Source organism: Anolis carolinensis, chromosome 1 (genome assembly GCF_035594765.1).
Source record: "Anolis carolinensis isolate JA03-04 chromosome 1, rAnoCar3.1.pri, whole genome shotgun sequence".
Taxonomy (NCBI): Eukaryota; Metazoa; Chordata; class Lepidosauria; order Squamata; family Dactyloidae; genus Anolis; species Anolis carolinensis.
Genome location: NC_085841.1, coordinates 179291902 through 179312258, shown reverse-complemented (window position 1 = coordinate 179312258; position 20357 = coordinate 179291902). Strand labels below are relative to the sequence as shown.

Here is a 20357-nt window from a genome sequence, read left to right as displayed (position 1 = left end):
TTCTATCCTCTAAGGCAGGATTATCTATTTTTTAAATTACTATGCCTTACAGAGATAGCTTCTCTTTATCCAAATGAAATACACAGAAAGAGCACAAGGTTACTACTTGGCCCATGTCCTGATGTCCTGAGTGTTCTTCATATGATGCTGATAAATTCTGTAAATCTCAACATTATGAGAATGTTGAAACTTATTTCTTGTACAGTGCAGCAAAAAGTGCTGTCAAAATTCTGATTACTGGTCATTTCTTGTCTTCAGTTTTTCAATCACCTTTTCTGCCTTTTGTTTTTCATTTCTCAGTCCTCTCTCCAAAAACTGTGCTAACAACATAGTTAACATGGACATCCTGTTATGATTGAGCCTCATGGCTCTGTTACTGGCAGACGTGGGCGTAAGACTCCTCGAGAGTCAGATACTCTCGAGGAGCGAGAAAGAAAGAGACTGCGAGATATCTTTGCAGCACCATCTGACGAAGAGTCTTTTGAGGGGTTTACGGAGAGAATGGAGGAGGGGCTGGTTAGCTCGGAGGAGGATGAGATGGATTGGACTCGGGTGAGGGAGGAATTGGGTGCCACTGGCAATGATGGGATGGAAGATGAATGGGGACCTTCAGGATTAGACCCATGGACAAGCTGGAGGGATGGGACGGGATCCACAGCTGGGGATGCTGTGGGGCGTAGTCAGAGGTGTTCCAGCTCTGATGAGGAAAGTGATGAGGAAACGCCCGGGTTAAGGAGGGCAGCTGATAGTGATGAGGATTTGTAACTGGCATAAAATGAGGCTTGGGAGCAATTGCAAATTGCGTTGGGCAAGGTAATCTGGACGAACGCTTGGGATCTGTGTGGGACGCTTTCCTGAAGACTGGTGTGTTTTCGTGTGCTGATACGTAAGTTGTTTTGGAATTTGGGGTCAGGCGGCGGGAGGAATTGTGTGGGCTTTTGTTTGTGCAAACTTGTGCTTAATCTCATTAGCTTTGACCTTCCGTCGTCTTCTTGACGGACGCCATCTCCTGCTTTGGATTTCGGACTGAACTGACCACGGCTTGACTTCCCCCTACTCGGACTTGGTGAAACTACAAACGTCTGCTTCTGGCTTGAACTACGGAAAGGAACTGGGTCTACTCTACTGCTTCAATCCTCGGCTGATCTGTGTGTATTGGAAATCTTGCCTGCTGTGTGGAGGAGTGACTCAAGTTACTCAAAGCACAGTGCTGGCAGCAGAGAGGAATCTGCTGCCAATTAGCTGCATTCTTTTGAACACTTTGTTCCCCGGCTTTTGTTTTGTTTATCTCCAGGCTGAAGCAAGCTGTTTTGTTTTTACCCGGATTAAACTTCGGTTTAATCCGGTTTATCTTTTGAGCGTTTTTCCTTGCCCCTTTTTGCTTTTAAAGGCTAATACTGCCTGGCCCTTGTATTTTACGGGCATTTTGAGTTCTGTAATCCAATAAACTCTGTTATCTTTGATCTTGTGGCGTTCTGTCTTTGACACATCCCTTTTATATAAGCCCTTTTCATATCCCTACAAAAATTCCTTACTTTGGAAGCCCCTCAATGATTTGCCTTAGCCTATATTTTTGGACTGAATCACAGTCCCAAGTTTTCCTTTGGTTCATCTGTTTGGAGAACATGAGAGAAGCCTCCCAGAAGGATGGCAACATCTCTGTAGATGGCCAATTCTCTCACACCAGAAGTGACTTTCAGTATGTTCTAAAGTTGTTTCTGACACAATTTTTAAAAATCTGTTTCTATCTTCTTCAGCCTTCCACTGCCTTATCTTGTTCCTACCACTCTCTCTTGCGGTTCATTATGATTCCTAAAAACATGTTCTTTCCCTTCTTTCATGTTGTTTTTAAAATCCCACTTTATTCATGTGGCTTTTTCCTTTCTCCCTTAATTCTTATTTCCAACAGTCACTAAAAATTTAAGCTCAGGAAACTTATCACATTTAAGAATATACACACTTATCCTGCCTTTCTCTTTCTTCTTTTTCTGCTTTCTCTTTCAGCCTCTGTGTGTCAGAAGCTAAAAGTAATTCTCTCACTGTCTACCTGCAGAATTCCAATTACATAATCAGATTTAAATACAACCCTGTTGAGTCTATTGTTGAAAGTATACCTGCGACATCGTGGGAGTCAATGGTGGCTTTGTGATACTGTAGTGGCTACAATTCATATCGATTAGTGGCTCTTTGCGAATACCACTAATGCTATCAATTAAGTTAATTCAATCATCACATTTACTATTATCAGTACTTTAGAAAAAAATCAAATGGTAGTTACCTCTGTAGGTTCTTCTTCAGAGCTGACAGGCTGACAAGAGATAATATATTCAGAGCTCTCTAAATAGGGGGTCCATGCAATAGTAGTCTCAGAAAGTGCTTCCTGGGGCCTTGTGCGGTTGTTTTTGGGCAGAAGGGTATGAGGGTAAGAAGGCCTGTCCACCTCTGGTATCCGCCCAGGATGGCGGTCCACCACTCCAGATTCTTCGCCTGGTCTATACCGCGATGGAGTGGCTGCAGTTGTGGGAGTCCGGGATCCATACACTTCCACGATGACCTGGCCAGGGTTGGTCACTATAGGCTGCTGCCCAGAAGTGCCTGGAAGTTTGATACCATTTCCATTGTCATAGGGGTTGTTTGTGATGTAAGGTGTGTTCTCCACAACAGAAGGCACATCTAGGAACTCTGGCCCACCTTGGCTGTGGTGTGGAAGCGTTACCAGCTGGGGATGCTCATCTAGCCAAAGAGAGGTTAAAAGCCATAAGGCAGCCGCCGCTGGAGCCCAAGCAAGCATTGCATTCATTACATGAGCAAACTAGGCAGCTGCACCATAAAACACTGCTTAATTCAAGCAATTAAATGTTAGGATCACTCTCAAGGGTGCTACATGCTCCCTTAAAGCCTTTTTGCAATTACTCTACAGGGGCTACTTAAAGCACTTGAACGGGGAGGCAAAAACATGTGGCTGTGACAACTGTGGTGCCTTCGAGAACCCTTCAAAATGTCTTATATGTGAAGGAACCCAATTGCCCTAAATGTTTATATTTTGTTACACTTGGAAACAGAAATGAATTTACTACTACTGCTCTAATCTGTAGCATTTCAGCAGGAGGGGTGAAATATTGCCTGACATCTTGGGCCTATATATAAGATCCGTTTTCCTGGGATGACTAATCTTTCCATCCTCCTCTAATATATTTCTGTGTGCACACACACATGCACACTTCAAGGATGAGTATAAAATTTGGGCAAAATAGAGGATTAGCAAATTATCCCCGACTCTTGATTCTTCTTTCCTCTCTGGTTACAGTGATTAGACACAGCAGAGAATGAGATCTACCAACCCATGGGACTAATTTGGCCTAGTGACATTCCCCTTCTGCTCTGTGAATTCTCTGTATTAGTCACATACTCCAATTTAGGGGGATTCTCCATGCACTGCTGGTCTTCTCAAAACCTAACTGGTACTGGGCAGAGGTAACAGTGGGGAAGTGACTTCACTCTCCATGTGTTCCTGCAATTATCATCTAGATCAGGGTTGCTTCACCCATTCCATTCCCTTCAGCGGAGGATGCAAGCAAAAATGGTTCTTTGGGACAAATTTCACCAGAGGTACATAATATTATTTGGGATTATCTAATGGGCAGACTAGCGATCCCCATGTTTCTGGAGCCAGCATTAAATCTGTGCCCATTGTATATAACTATTCCTTTTTTCTACTAGAAACATGCCAAGGACAGACAGACAACGGCTCAGGGATCAGTCCTAATCCATGGACTGCAACCTTTGAGTATTGCTAATCACAACTAGAGTACAGGGTGAATGGGGGACCCTCCTCTTCCACCATTGTTTCTTTCTCCTGGTATACTTCTTCAAATATCCGTTTTCTTTGGTGTGTGAATCGCAAAGGAACAGAGTATCAAGTAGGCAAACGTGGTCTGAATTTTATTGTAGGTTCCAATTAGAGTAGACCCACTGAATCAATAGGATTTATTTACATTTACAGGATACTTGAACGATCACATCTCCTCTTACAAACCAGCCCGGGCACTGCGGTCAGCGGAGGAGGCTCTGCTCTCAGTCCCACCCCCATCTCAAGTACGGCTGGTGGGAACAAGAGAGAGGGCCTTCTCCGTGGCCGCCTCCCACCTCTGGAACTCCCTTCCTAAAGATATAAGGCTGACCACCTCCCTCCTCTCCATCAAAAAACAACTAAAGACCTACTTCTGCTCATTAGCATATGGAGAGGAGGAGGATTAATTAATGAGAGACCACTTCCATATCCTGATTGAGAACTATGCTGTATCTGGGTTCTGTTAGTCTATGTCAGCCCATTTGCCGCCGTAGGCCACATAATCCAACCCACACAACTCTGTTGAACTTCAATGGCTTTTGTAAATTACTGTGAATGTTTATTTAGATTTTATATCACTATATAATTCTTGTCTGATGCTATGCTGTTTGACTATATTGGTTTAGGTTATTGATGTTATACTCTATTCACTGATATTAGGTTTAATTTGATGTTAGGTTTTTAACGCTGTATTCATATGTGGGGTCTTGTTGGGATTTTATGCCAATATTTATCTGTTTTTTGAAGGCATTGAATGTATGCCGTTGTTCACTGGAATTTGCCCTGAGTCCCTTCGAAGAGATAGGGCAGGATAGAAATAAAGTTTTATTATTATCATTATCATTATTACATTTTAATTTATAATTCAGCAGTTCATTCAGCTATGGATCTTGATTATGTGTAACCTAAATCCTTAGATTCTGTAAGCATCAACTGAGATTTATTGGTCAACATAAGCTCCTCTTTCTGAAGCTGGAAGAGATATGATCCAGACCAAATTAAATACTGTTAGATTACACTGATTCAGTATAATGGAAGCAAATAGGTTGCCATTTCATTAAATGCTGAACTGTGATGCTATAAATGCTTACCTTTGAAGCGAGCATTTCATAACAATGATAAACATGTGCTGTAAATACTGTTGTGGTCCGATTTATATGATTGTTTATAATAAAATGAAGATTTAGCACCCACCTTAATATAGCCAATGTCAAAATACAAAGAATGGCAGACCAGAAATGAAAGCAAGCTTATGTTAACCCCAGCCACAGCCAGTAAACTGCATCTGAATTTAGCAAGTCAGCATTGATTCATAGTTTCCATAAACCAACTTATTCAAATAACAAAGACTTAACAAACAAAGAATAATAGCTTTATTCACTGATGTGCAATTACTAAAACAGAAAAGAGGTTTCTGGAAGTGCCATGATTTTAACAATCTAGCAATAGAATTAACAGAAACTCCATGCATTTAGCTCAGGCATGAGCAAACTTAGGCCCTCCAGGTGTTTTGGACTCCAACTCCAACAATCCCTAACAGCCTACTGGCTGTTAGGGATTGTGGGAGCTGAAGTCCAAAACACCTGGAGGGCCCAAGTTTGCCCATGCCTGATTTACCTTCTTTTTGATGCTTAAGAATGGCATCAACATCATACAAGTGTCTACCACAAAATAAGGCTCTTTAAGTTCAATGGGGCTTACTCCCAATTAAATCACCAACCAAAGATATGGTTACCTGTTTTTTTCCTTCCAATCAGTGGTTCACTCTTCTGATTATTCTTCACAGCAATTATGTAGATGGTATATTCTGTCCCTGGCTCTAGACCTGATTTAAAGAAGAGACATATTTTAAGATGGCATCATCGGACCCAACTGAGACACTACAAGAAGGTCTCTTTTCTAAGATAAAGACAAGTAATATCACTATAAGGCCTAAACAATATATTGAAAAAATATGACAACTAAAGTAACATTTTAGTCATGTTTGTATCATGCAATTAAGGAACAATTTGAATCTGACCCAGGGGAAAAAAATTAATGTTGGCCAGGCATCCTATTGTTGACTGGGCAGATGAATCAACCTACAAAGATTAATCCTCGAAGGCCTTTTGGAAGAGCCAGGTTTTTAGGCTCTTCCGGAAGGAGAGTAGGGTAGGGGCCTGCCTGATCTCCCTAGGGAGCGAGTTCCAAAGCCAGGGGGCCACGACGGAGAAGGCCCTCTTTCTCGTCCCCACCAACCGCGATTGCGAAGGTGGTGGAAGCGAGAGGAGGGCCTCCCCCGAAGAGCGAAGAGAGCGTGCAGGTTCATAGGGGGAGATATGGTCTCTAAGGTAGGTGGGTCCCAAACCGTTTAGGGCTTTGTAGGTGATAACCTGCACCTTGAATTGGGCCCGGAAAATAAACTTCTCCTTTGCTTGTCCAGAGGTTCCTCTAAACACAAATACAGTAGAGTCTCACTTATCCAAGACTCGCGTATCCAAGGTTCTGGATTATCCAATGCATTTTTGTAGTCAATGTTTTCAATATATTGTGATATTTTGGTGCTAAATTTGTAAACACGGTAATTACAACATAACATTACTGCATATTGAACTACTTTTTCTGTCAAATTTGTTGTCTAACATGATGTTTTGGTGCTTAATTGTAAAATCATAACCTAATTTGATGTTTAATAGGCTTTTCCTTAATCCCTCCTTATTATCCAAGATATTCGCTTATCCAAGCTTCTGCCGGCCCGTTTAGCTTGGATAAGTTAGTAGGCTAAGCTCCATCTATTTGCTCTCCTAGCAACCCACTCAGCCCAGGGCCTCAAAGCTCCAAGGCCAAGGGGAGGCCAATGGCTAAATGACAAGGAGGGCTATAACTACTCAACAACCTGTAACAACAGCCAGCTATACTAACTATAAAACACCCCCATTCAATACCACAGCCCAACCACCAGTTACCAACCACGCATTTCCACAACTACACATATCCAACAACCACAATATTGACCAGGAAGAAGAAAATAGTAATACCAATAACACACCAATACCATCATACAGTGGACAGATCACCATGTAGTCCCACCCCTCAACCATTCACTACACCTTCAAACCACACCTTACAGAAACCCATCCAACCTCACCACAACAAACTTCGACATTGCTAAACTCCAACACCCTGTGTTGCCTCACCACTTAAAACTAGACACAACTGCACACAACACACTATCCACACACCAATGCAATCCCTACCTCCCATGTCCACTACAGCCAGGACACATGAATACCTACAAAAACAACCATGACCACAGGGCAAAATAACCCAAACACATGCACAACAACACCAAATACACAAAAATCAGACACCCAGCCAAGATATTCACAGAAAAACCAGTACCCCAAACCAATAAACATACAACATCATTCACACTTCAACAATCAGAAATATTGAATATTCACAAGCTTTAGGAAATAATATCCCCTGATGGTGAAGGGAGGTAGCTCAGTAGGTACTGCTCCGGTGGGAAGGTAACGTCGCTCCATGCAGTCATGCCACATGACCTTGGAGGAGTCTACGGACAACGCCAGCTCTTCAGCTTAGAAAGGGAGATGAGCACCAACTCCCAGAGTCAGACACAACTGGAGTTAATGTCAGGGGAAAAACTTTACCCTTTACCTTAACTACCACCAATTCCTCAATACTTTATTTCCCATACCACCATACTTCGCCACAGCAACGCATGGCCGGGCACAGCTAGTAGTTATATATAATGCTTATATTGGGCTATGCTAGTAATATAATCTATTGTATGTACATATAACTTGTAAGCTGCCCTGAGTCCCCTTCGGGGTGAGAAGAGTGGGATATAAATGTCACTAATAAATAAATAAATAAGTGAGACTACTGTATTCCATTACATCATCCTGTCAAAAAGCCACTGCCATAATATCTGCTAGACTTTCAGGTGCCACAGTACTAATTACTATATTACAGGCAGAGCGTGGAAATGTAACTTTTGAGGCTACAACACTCTGAATTCCCCAATCAACATGGCCACTGGCCAATCCAGCCTTAAGGATTCTGAAGTTGTAATACCCCAGCCAGAAGCGGGATTCTGGAAGTTGTAGTACCCCAACAAGTAACTTTTCCAAGTTTGGATTGCAGATTCTATTAATTTCTCTTTCCAAGAGATACGTACCAGTGATAGTAGCTTCGGTCATGCCAGGGCGGAGACGAGGAAGTAGTTCCCTCGCTGGTCCCCCGGGGCGCTCATACTTGATGATGTACCCTGTGATCTTGGCTCGGGGTGGATGCCAAGTGAGCAACAGGGAGTTGGTTGTGGTGGTGAGGAAGCGTAGGTTGGAAGGCGCATCGATGGCTAAAGAGTAAAAGAAACCACTCAAATGAAAACTTCTCCAAATGACATCATATCCCCGGAGGGGAAATAATGCTGTTTCCATATATTTCCAACCATCATTTGCCAATACATTGCTTTATTCCCCAAAAGAGTGGAAATGGCAGGGCTATAACACATCAGAAATGATCTACATGTTCAAATGAAAGGAAACCATCATTTCAGTTAATATGACTTTTTATAAAGTGCCATTACCAGTGGAAGCATCAATCACAACGGGCGAACTGCGAGCATTATCATTCAGGGTGTAGATGTAAATCTTGTAGTCAGTGCCAGGTTGCAAGCCTGCAATTCAAAATAAAATATTTAAACCCATTAGCCTTGCTCATAAAAAGCTCTGTTCTGAGGTCCACTGCATCCTAGAAGTCAGTGAAAAACAAGTTGGGAAAGACATTAAAGAATTCCAATCATAGGCCTTTATAGCATCATAACTGTTAATGGGAATACAGGGGTGCATTGTTTTGTTTCTGATTGGAAAGGCTACAAAAATGTCATACAATAGGCACCTATGTTCATTTCTTTTGCAGGTTTGTAGATTGATGCAGAAAAGCAAGATGAGGTGGAAAGTGTGAACAGTCGAAGCACAGAATATAAGGAAGGAAGAGCCTTGAAGATTAGGGAACTATTATGCCAGTGATTCACAGGATCATAGAGCTGAAAGACCATAACTTCCTGCCATGCACTGAGTTGCAGTGGTTCCAGACATATCTCTCAGGCAAGTTACAGATGGTGGTGCTTGGGAATGGGGATAGCTGCTCCCAGGCCTCTAGCGAGGGGGCGGTTTGAGGGGTTCAACCCCTCCCCCCCCGAAATTTTTCAGGTTATAAAAAAAACCTGGTTTACTCATGAATTTTAACTGGTTAACCAAATCCCCATGCTAAGTCTATGAGACTCAAAACATTAAGAGTCCCTCCAGGCACTATTTCAAGCAGATATTGACAGGTTTGTAGCGGGGAGAGGTGTGTACTTGGGGTTCAACCCCCCCCCCCCCCCGAAATTTTCAAAACCCCTCCCGAAATTTTTTTCTGGCTACGGCCCTGGCTGCTCCTCAAAAAAGGAGCTGCTATGTGACATCCCAAAAGGGGCCACTATACCCAATGCTTTTTAACATTTACATAAGTGGTTATCAACCTGTGGATCCCCAGGTGTCTACAACTCCCAGAAGTCCCAGCCAGTTCATCAGCTGTTAGGATTTCTGGGAATTGAAGGCCAAAGCATCTGGGGACTCACAGGTTGAGAACCACTGAATTACATGAAACCACTGGGAGAGATTATCTGGAGGCATGGAGTGTGGTACTATCAGTAACACTAATGACACCCAAATATGTTTTTCCATGTCTTCAAAAACAGCTTTAGCTAAGGATGGTGTGTCTCGTCTGAATGAATGCTTGGAGGATGTAATGGGCTGGATGAGGAATAACAAATTGAAACAATATCCAGAAAAGATAGAGATGCTTGCCATTAAGGATCCTAATCGAGGGATGGAGGTGTATCAACTAGTCCTGAATGAGATTACACTCCCACTGAAAGACTGTGTTCGCACTTGGGAGTGCTCCTGGATCAGTCTTCAGCTGATAGGCCAGTTGTGCCTCTTCCTAGATTTGGAGGACCTAAAGGTGGTTGTGCATGCGCCAGTAACCATAAGGCTGGACTTCTGCAATGCAGTATACATAGGGCTAACTCTGTTCCAAGTTCAGAAACTCTAATTAGTTCAAAACATGGCAACCAGACTAGTTACAGGAAAATCCAGGAGAGAGTATATCACTCCTATACTAAAATCACTCCAATGGTTGCCAATTATTTTCCAGGCAAAGTACAAAGCATTGGTTTTGACCTTTAAAGCCTTACATGGTTTGGATCCAAGTTACCTACAGGATCGCCTTCTCCTATACAATCTGCACTGAACACTGAGGTCCTCTGGGGGTGGCTACTCCATCCAGCCAGAACCAGACTGGCAATCTTTTCAGATGACTTTTTCATCACCTGTCACAAGATTGTGGAATGACCCTCTGGAAGATCTGACAGTTAAATGAGCTGTCATAATTTAAAACACAATTGAAGATCTATCTCTTTTGACAGGCCTCATTTAACTTTCACTACGACTTTTAAATCACATTCTATGTTCATGGTGTTTTAACTTTTGTCTCATGTATGTGTATGTTTTTATGTTTGCATTTTAACTGTTTTAATATGCGATTTTATAGATGTATTTCACTGTGGTGTGCCCCGCCTCGAGTCAAAAGGAGAAGTGGGTAATAAATAACAAATAATGATGATGATGATTTAGGAATACATCATTAAAAGACTCCTGACAGATAGCATTCCAGTTTCTCTTTTAAAATCTCCAGAAGAAAAGACTCCACTATACTCTGAGACAGCTTATTACACTATGAGACAGTTCTAACCATCAGGAAGTTCTTCCCAATGTTTGGGTAGATAGAATCTCTTTCCTGAAGCTCAAATCAGTTTCTCAATGTGCTAGTCTCTGGAGCACCAGAAAACAAGCTTGCTCCCTCCTCAATATGACATCTTTTCGAATACTGAATTATCATGTCTCCTGTTAAACTCTTAGCCAAGCCAGGATATTCCTTCATTCTTGAACACGTTATTTTTCTAAACATTCATTTTAAGTCTGGAGCCTCCAATGGTGCAATGAGTTAAACTGCTGAACTGCTGAACTTGCTGACCGAAAGGTCGGTGGTTCAAATCCGGGGAGCGGGGTGAGCTCCTGCTGTTAGGCCCAACTTCTGCCAACATAGCAGTTTGAAAACATGCAAATGTGAGTAGATCAATAGACACTGCTCCGGCGGGAAGGTAATGGTGCTCCATGCAGACATGCCGGCCACAAGACCTTGGAGACATCTACGGACAATGCCGGCTCTTCAGCTTAGAAATGGAGATGAGCACTAACCCCCAAAATCAGACACAACTAGACTTCATGTCAGGGGAAAACCTTTACCTTTACATCTTAAGTCATATTCACTGTTGTTATTTTCTAGGAATTGTCCTCCTTTACCCATATCGATCTCAAAATGTGTGATATAAAAATAACATGGGCTCCAACGGAAGCCTAAATGGTACTGACACATATAATTCCTGTTTGCATGGCACCCTCAAGTGGCAGGTTCACCTTCTGGCTTGCATCCCAGATGCAGAAAGAACTGTGTTCCTGGAGCATAGTGACATGTAGGAAGAAACTAACTTACCAGTGATGGTGTAGGTCCTCACATCAGGGCCAATCGTCCTTTGGACTGGGTTCTGACCACTTGCTGGGATGGCATCGATCTGGAAACCAGTGATTGTCTCAGTCTTGGTACGCCAGGTAATTGTGATGGTTCTTTCTGTGACATCTGTGACACGTGCCCGGCGAGGAGGGCTGACATCTATACATTAAACAAATGGAAGAATATCATAGTTGACAGAATGGTCATATGCATGAGTTCATGGTGGGAAATTCCATAGTTTTACTATATACAATGTCAAATTGTTCTAGCTTTTTTTCTCTGACTTGCCTCTTCCCCCAACGCACACATATAACCTCAAACATTCTAATCTTTATACATCCTGGCTCAGTTAATTTAGAATTATTTTGACAGGTAGGCTAACTTACTCTCTAGAGTAGTGAATACATCCTGGGCAGGTCTGCTGGTCAGAGAGTCTTTCAGAGCATAGACAGTGACTTCATATTTGGTTGCCACCTAGAAATAACAAAATCACACACTGTTCGTTATTTGGAAGGCCATAAAAATCTGACAAATAACCTACTTCAAAAAAGCTCTTAGCCATTTATTTTCTAAGCAGATGTGATGAAATATATTTAGACCTCAAGGCCAAACAAGACTTGACAGGAACACTAAGTTATATGTTGTCCCTCATTCAGAGTTTGGGGTTTTGTTTGGGTTTTTTTCAAGAAAAATATCTCATTCTCATACTGTCCAACCAGCGGTTTTTCTTCCATCTTGGGTTCTGCTGCAAGCAGTAGACTGGGATGAGATCAGAATGTATGAATGCATTTATTTGATACATTTTATTCCTATAACAACCTAGTGAGGTGGGTTAGGTTCAGACAGATAATCCTGAAAATACCATGTGTTTCTCATGATTGAGTCTGCGTGGTCCATTGGCCCAAGTTTGACACTTAAAAACCATGTAAAAATTTGACCAGGGAGCACTGGAAGGACTCAACTCTCCAAACCCATGTAATTTTATATTATTTTATGTTGTGAATAGTTTTTATGCATTTTTATTTTAACTGTGTTGTTGGGCCTTGCCCCATGTGAGCCACCCCGAGTCCCCTTGGGAGATGGTGGTGGGATATAAAAATAAAGTTATTATTATTATTAATCCATTGTTGATATTAAAATATGACTTTATTCTCAGCCAGCACCTTGCTTTATATGTGAACTGGATATGAATATCAATAGACAAATATGGCTTCCCTTTGACATCAAGTATGGACCTCGGAGTAGAAAAAAGACAGGTAAATCTTGATTCCTTTTACCTCTAGAGTGCATCCATTTTCCCAATAAAATAAACTATAGAGAAACCACCAGAAAAATAATATCTTGGCCTTGGGATACTACTGCCCTATCTAAGTTACATTCCATATGCCATGAAAGGATTTAGATGGAACATTCAGTTTTCCAAACAAATGAGACAAATGTTAATTACCAAGAAATAATGACTACTGTCATTCCACCCATTTCATTTTCTAAATTCAAAGCAAAGCTCAAAATAAGTTGAACTTTTGTCCCACAGAATTTGAAAAGGCACAACATCCAGCAGGGTAGAGAAGAAAGGCTTACCATGAGTCCCGAAACAACAGCAGATGTGCTATCAGGAGAGACATTAATTTCTTTCATTGGCCCATTTTTATCCTTTGGATTCACTCTGACACGGTAGCCAGTCAGCCGAACATTTGGTGCGGTCCAGGTGATAGTCACGCTGGTTGGAGTAATTTGACCAAACCTCAGATTTGTTGGAGGTGGAATTGCTGTTAAATTTAGGATAAAAAATGAGATCGTTGTGGAACTAATCCATTTCAGAGCTACACAAACGTGGTTGTCCCTGGTCACTGACCCATAAGTTTTAAGCTCTCAGTCCACAAAGAGTTCCCAAGATAAGCAGTTCTAGCTAAAGGACACAAATATATTTCCAGTCCCTATCACATTGGGGGGGGGGGTGTGCCAGCGCCCCACATGAGATAGCTTGAAAAACAATGGTCCAGAGAACGCCTTATATGCCAGCATTTTCTATCCGTTCATTGTCTTCTTATATGCACTCCTGTAGATGAAGAACACCACAAATTTTGTACCTGTGATATATTCAGGGAAACACCTCTTACCCAAGGCCCTTATAACTGTATTTAGTTTGAGCATAAGAAATCTAATTTGCAAGGGCCATGAGTCAAGACTCATGAACAAGATTAAATACTCATTTTATTCCCCCAAGATTAAACAAATAAAAGTAAATTTAAAAGCTTGGACTTCTTTAAAAAGTGAATTAGTTGGATATGGAGATAGAATATTCCCAAGATCAGCCCCAGAGTTCTTTTGTGATTTGACAGGCAGTGTAATGGGTAGAGGATAGACCTGTCCCTACGAGAGGACATCTTGCTCTCACAAGGAGAACTAGCATTGTACTGAACTACATCTGAGTCACAGCACCGCCTAGATTTAATTGATGTTGTCTATGTTATATGTATTTTAAAACTGTTGTGTGTAACAGTTATGTTTTAACCCTGAAAGGAAAGGTGGGGTGGTGGTGGTGATGATGATGATGATGATGATTATTATTATTTCCACTTATGTAGCCCATCAAGCTACATTTATTGTCTAATAACCTTGAATGGAATTAATTGTCTATCCAACCCTCACCCCAAATATTGATGACATACACATGGACACACAAACAGTCCCACCCACAGTTTCCCCAGAATACGGTTCCTCACCACTAGCTGCTCCTCAGAGCCTATCTAGCCTGATGGACAAAGAAGGACACAGCTGCCAACTGGCCACCATGTGGCATCACTCTGTGTGTACCTGTGGACTGGGTCCCAACCAGAGGCAGGCTCTCCAAGCCATCGTGCAAGGCAATGATGCGGACAGTGTACTCAGTACCCGGCCTGAGGCCATGAAGTGCTGCAGTGTCGTCTTCACCATCTGGAGCAGGGAAGAGCTCCTGGATTCCATCCTCAGGGGTGGAGTAGGTCACCCTGTACCTGGAGACTTGCCCCTGGGGGCTTTCCCAAGCAATTTTGATGGAATCGACATCCACCTCAGTGAATGTCAGTCCTTTGGGGCGGTCAATTTCTGTTAGGCAAATTAATGATGATAGGTTAAGTGGAGGGGGAAGGGAGAGAAGCAGATTGGGGTGGCACAAAGCATGTTGTTATAGGCAAGCATAGCAATCTTCTATTTCTGAACATTCAGGAATAGAATTGTTTCCCTGTGAACTTCCTGGGAAGCCTCATGAAGGCATTTGCAGCTGCGTAACAGAAGTTGCACTATGCATAAAACTAATACCCAGTTGCTTGTTATGCTGATGCAGAGAATCTTGCAATGAACTAGAGCTTAGAAGCATTTTTGCTGTTATGGAACTATTATCCCAAAGTAGCCAGGGTGGCTGGCAGATTCTGGGAATTGTAGTCCAAAAAGATAACATTTCCAATGTGTATAAATGCATGTTCTTGCAGGAAAATGCCATGGCTGATCTAGACAGACAAAGATACATCGTCTCGTCAGCAGATCCACCTGTTAACTTTGATGCTTCAGCTACAGACTAGGAAACCAAACAAGTAAGGGAATCTACTACAGTCAGCCCCCTTTCAGACAACAGCCTTGGCTGTATTTGAAATGGGCAAAAGATGATGAAAATTGCTACAAATTTACCACCCACAAATGCTCCTCCTGTGGTCCAGCAATCCTTTATTTTATTTTATCTTATTTGCTAGCCCAGAACTCTAATCCAAATAGTCTCCCCTTCCCAAGAACTTCTCTGCACCAGCATCATCAGGTAACCAGGCTGACAGCCATGTTATAGGGCTGTAATTGACTACAAAGAGTCACCAGGCCAGATCTTTTTCAAAAATCAGTAATTGTGCATCAATTATTCAACCCAAAATACCTTTTCAAATTATATGATGTGTGCATATGATGCTCATTAAATCACATAAATAACCACCAATTAAGGGAACCATTTGGTCATTGGATGTTACAGTTTCAGAATGGTTCTAGGTCACTGTCCATGTCCAAAAAAGCCCCTGGAGAGGCACTAGGACAATGATGAATGGCTTCAAAAGTCCAGAAGTATATAAATCTATGTTCATTTTTTCAAGCTGCCTCTGAACACAGACTTGACTTCTAGGAATGCTTCCATGCACTGAAAAGTTAACATTGGAAGCTGCACTGAAACCATGGACAGCAGCAGGAATCCATCTGAAAGTTGTCAGGGAAGCCAGCACTGCAGCCCTAGGACTGCTTACTTAAGAAAGTATCCATGGCTAACAGCAGGCCTTCCTTCTGTGCACAGGCTTGGGCTCTTGGCTAACTTCCACAAGCTATTTCATTTTCAAAAGAAGAGTCAAAACGTCATTTATTTTTGCCATTATTGACAGCAAAGCGATGTTAGTTGTGGTTTTTCTATGCCTTCCAGGTAGAAAGATGATTTATTTAAGCTTGGGGCTCAAGAGTATTGCTTTCCTTTTCTTTCAACTGATTTATTTTCTATGTTTTTAAGATCAGATTCTTCCTTTCACCATAAAATTTGGAAAACTTGGAGAGAACTCTCTAAGGCTAGACTGGGACAAACTACAGATGTATTTCTAAATGCTCAATAGAATTCTTACTGCAATGCTAGATGTTAGGAGACTAAAAGGAAGTCCCATTTGAAGGGCAGAATTCTTACTTGGGAATAAAAATCCCTTATTTTGCAGCCATATACCCTTGCAGCGATATCCCTACACATCTCTTCATATTTTCCTATGAATTGACTAAGGGAGAAGGTAACAAATAGAACTCTGTTGACCCTACAGGATTCCTCACTAGCTTTATGTCAGTGACAGAGAAAATATCAAATTCTTTTTTTTTTCTGCAGGCAAGTCTATACCAATGAGGACAACATAAAGGAAATAGTGGTGGATGCCATATAGACTTGCTTCAGTGTTAAAATGAGGCAATAGCTCTACATAATTCCTCATAGACAGGGGAAACATTTTTTAACCAGAATTTTATATTTAGATTTTAAATTCTGGATTTCAATATTCAAATTTAGAAGTTCCAATTCATTCCACCTTCATATTTTAGTTTCCAGGGGCTGTTAAAATGAATACAGAGCCATATTATCTGGATTAGATATCAGTTATAAAGAGGATTCCATATTCTTGAAAAAAATCACCTTTACTATCTTAGTATAGAAAAAAAATCATATCAAAACATTTCCCACGGATTTACCCAAAGGCAATTAGGATTATGTTTTTGCATAGACCATTTTCCAGATATATTAAAAGCACAGCTTTTGGAGATGAGGGAAGGGATTGTATTTCAGCTACTTCTCCAGGTTGTATTGGTGAGAGTGATGCTGCTTTCTGCAACTTCCAGTGTTCTAGCAATAGACTCAAGGATTTGGAGATACCACAGTCTTGCAACAAAACCCAGAAGATGCAAAACACATACTTGTAACAGCTGTCTCAACCAGTGGTTGGCTTTCTCCATTTTGACTCTGGGCATAGACGCTAACTATATACTCGACCGTAGGCTGCAGTCCCTCTATTGTAACTTCAGTTTGTTCTGCAATAGAAGTCCAATAACAAATTAGTTTCAAATGAAGTTGACTGATAAATGATCTAAATCCAGCACAACTGAACTTAGACCCTGGCCAACAGTGTCCATTTTAAATTCAGATAGAAAAAAAAACTTTAAAAGCCAATGTGATGCATTTAAACAAACCAGTTGTTCCAAAGTAAAAAAAATGCTTCGTTAATAGATTCCATACACGAAACTTTCTCCAAAATGCAAAAAAAAAAAAAAAACAGAAATCCTTTGCTGCAGCATCAGTTTCAGTGGAGTCTATTGGACATTAGCATCTCTTTTTGAAAACATATGAAAGAACAGAATGAAATGTTCTAAATAAATGTCAGTAATAACCTGAGCAGCATGGGCTAAAACACTCTTAGGATGTAACTTAACAACTTTGTAACAACAAGATTATAACCGCTCAACATTGTAGAGTTGTTGTTCTGTCCTTCTCTTAACAGGTCATCCAGCATAAATGTGGAGAAGTTATTATATTTATATGCAACTTTCAGAATATCTGCACATGCACACAGAACTAGCTGCATGCTTCTTGAGGTTCTAGCCATTAAACTAGGCCTCAGGTATGTGCTTCTGTTGGTATATGGAAGATTTGGTTTTAGTATACTATATCAACAATCTATATCCATTAGAGATAAATTCTTGTCTGAACTGTAGTTACCTGATATGAAGAAAAATCATTATTCACTCCTGACATACAATAGTCACGCATTGGAGCACCTAAAGAGGTATCCTCTCTAGAAAGTTGCTAGTCTTCTAACATAGTCCTGTGGTTACCGAAGGGGAAAGCTTGACACAGAATTGCCTGGACTCTTAGAGATATTTTCCCCACAAAAGGGAAACAGCAGGTATGGGTTCTGCAATTCTGAGGGCCTTGTTGTACCATATCTTTATAAAAATATGGGTTAATTTTTTTTAAAAGCCGATGTGCTTTTATTTTTGTTTATGCAGTTCAGTTTTACTTTTACACTATAGTTACATTAGTTTTGGATACCAATGACTTTATTCTTAGCAGTTCTACTGAGTATTGGTCATCATTTGCCAGTCTTGCCACATCCTCTCCATCTCTCCCTGACAAGAGCAAAGAGACAGTGAGACCTTTATTCTAGATTCAGTATTTCAGAACATCCAACAAGAAAAGCAATCATGGCTGTCTTCACACTTTGGCTTGCTAGCCAGTAAGGCATAACTGATGGGTCTCATTTCTTCAATTCCAGCTAAGAGGAGCCATCTAATTCTGATTCAAAAATGGTGTCTGCCCAAACTTCTTACCTGCAGAGAGGACTCTTGTTTTTGTGGGGCCATGGCCATTCTTTGGGGCAGCTGTCACTCTGTAGCCAGTAACTGGGGAGGAGGAAGGCTGCCATCTCACTCTGATGCTGCTATCTTGCACATCCGTAACTTGTAGCTGGGATGGTGTATCAATCTCTGCATGAAATGTATTGAAACTTTTCAGTCACTATGCCTCTATTTTTTTTACCCGAATATGATTTTTTAAATTTTCAATTTACATGTTCCTAAAAAGTGAAACAAATCTATCTCTCTATCTATACATGTATATATGCATGAACCAGTTCAATACTTCCAACATTTATACACTATTTGCATTTGGTTAATTGCGGTCGCTGTTGCCCACTTTTGGTCTAAAACAATTTAGCTGCTTGTGATTTCCTTTATTTTATCACTTTTAAACTTACTTATTATGCAATGCATTAACCATTATTCATTCAATTATTCATTTGCTCTCCTTGGTAAAGTAGAAAAAAATACTTTTAAAAATCCAAAACATGCAGAATCAACAAAGCGCCAAATAAACAAGTGTGTTAAAAAGGAAGCCTTTGCAAAATAAAGAACTAGAAATCAAAATGATACAATAAAAAGTACAAAATGAAAAATAGAGAAATAGAAAAAGAAATTTGACTTCCAATCTTCCTCTCCATAGTTACATGTACATACATATTATTCATACTTCCCTCGCTGGCACTCAAGTCAATATTCCTCTTTCCATAACAATTCTTACCAATCATCAAAAACAAAGGTCAACATTTATTTATTTTTCTTCTGCCTCAATAAGGGATTCCCATTCGTTACTCATGACCTTTCTCTGATCAAATCACTGGCTGAGTTTTAAATGCCAAGCAAATATTTTTGTTTGTACTTATTTTGCAGATTAATAACGATAATGTCAGCCATTATAAAGCAACTGTCATGGAGTTGGCTGCAATTATTCTTTTTGGTTTTTATTTTGTTTCTGTTCACTATAACTATTATTTTGACAGTGATTTGTTTTTTTTATTGACTTCAGTTGTGTCATCCAGAACTTTAAATGGGGCATAAGTAAATGAGAAAGATAGTCAGAGGCAGGAGACCCTCACAAGACATGTCACAGGGGCAAGTAAGGACCTCATGCCCTTTGTAACTTTCCTAAACTCATATGCCCAACTTCTGCTGGATATCAGAGTGCTTGACCAGATTGAGATATGTGTCAATGCAGTGGGCACTGAGTATCCACTGGGGTTTGGTTCCAGGACTCAGCATGGATACCAACATTTGTGGATATGTTCCATTATATCAGTGGTTCTCAACCTGTGAATCCCCAGATGTTTTGGCCTTCAACTCCCAGAAATCCTAACAGCTGGTAAACTGGCTGGGATTTCTGGTAGTTGTAGGCCAAAACACCTGGGGATCTACAGGTTGAGAACAACTGCATTATATCAATGGTGTCCTTTAAATAAAATGGTGAAGATTTCAAATGAGTGCAAGAGGTTACAGCAAGGCATGTATACACTTCTGAATAGTGCTCAATGTAGGGCAAAATCAAAGTTCGCTTTTTGGAATTCTTTATCCAACAATTTTCAAGCTGTGATTGGCTGAACCCATAGATTAAGAGACGCGACAGTGCTTACTGCCTGCGCCATTTGTATGTTTTCTTATGCAGGCTAATAAAAACTACAGATCTTGTACCCAGGAAAAAGCTCTGTGTATATGATGGGCAGAATCACTATCTAAGGCAAATGGGTTGAATTGGTTTATCTGCTTTTTCTGAATTTGCGTCCTGGTCTTACCAAGTCTGTAGTTGACTGTCACTGGTTTGCTACTGGCAGGACTGTCTCCACGCCCAGTAACTGCGTATACGGTGATGGTGTAGTCTGCTCCAGGTTTAAGGCCAGGGATGGTTGCAGAGGACATGTGTCCGGGTACTGTGAACTCTTGAACAGGCCCACTGCTCCCTATGGACAGTAGTGCAAACAAACCAAGAATGCATCACCACAGAGCTATCACATATGGGAAGAGTTTC

General features: G+C 41.0%; 1 protein-coding gene across 4 annotated transcripts in view; it reads right to left on the bottom strand.

Moving 5' to 3' along the window:
- Positions 1–20357, bottom strand: part of fn1 (fibronectin 1) — a 103741-nt gene that overhangs the window by 10818 nt on the left and 72566 nt on the right. For 2 of the 4 annotated variants that reach the window (XM_008113554.2, XM_008113572.2), the window contains 11 exons: positions 20125–20289; positions 18332–18487; positions 16922–17035; positions 14291–14560; positions 13055–13242; positions 11860–11947; positions 11456–11632; positions 8445–8534; positions 8034–8213; positions 5586–5675; positions 2279–2733 (listed from right to left, as the gene is read on the bottom strand). In XM_008113554.2, coding sequence (XP_008111761.2) covers positions 2279–2733; positions 5586–5675; positions 8034–8213; positions 8445–8534; positions 11456–11632; positions 11860–11947; positions 13055–13242; positions 14291–14560; positions 16922–17035; positions 18332–18487; positions 20125–20289 — 1973 coding nt within the window. The remainder of the gene's footprint in view (positions 1–2278; positions 2734–5585; positions 5676–8033; positions 8214–8444; positions 8535–11455; positions 11633–11859; positions 11948–13054; positions 13243–14290; positions 14561–16921; positions 17036–18331; positions 18488–20124; positions 20290–20357) is intronic. The other 2 variants (XM_008113566.2, XM_008113579.2) reach the window with 1 other exon arrangement.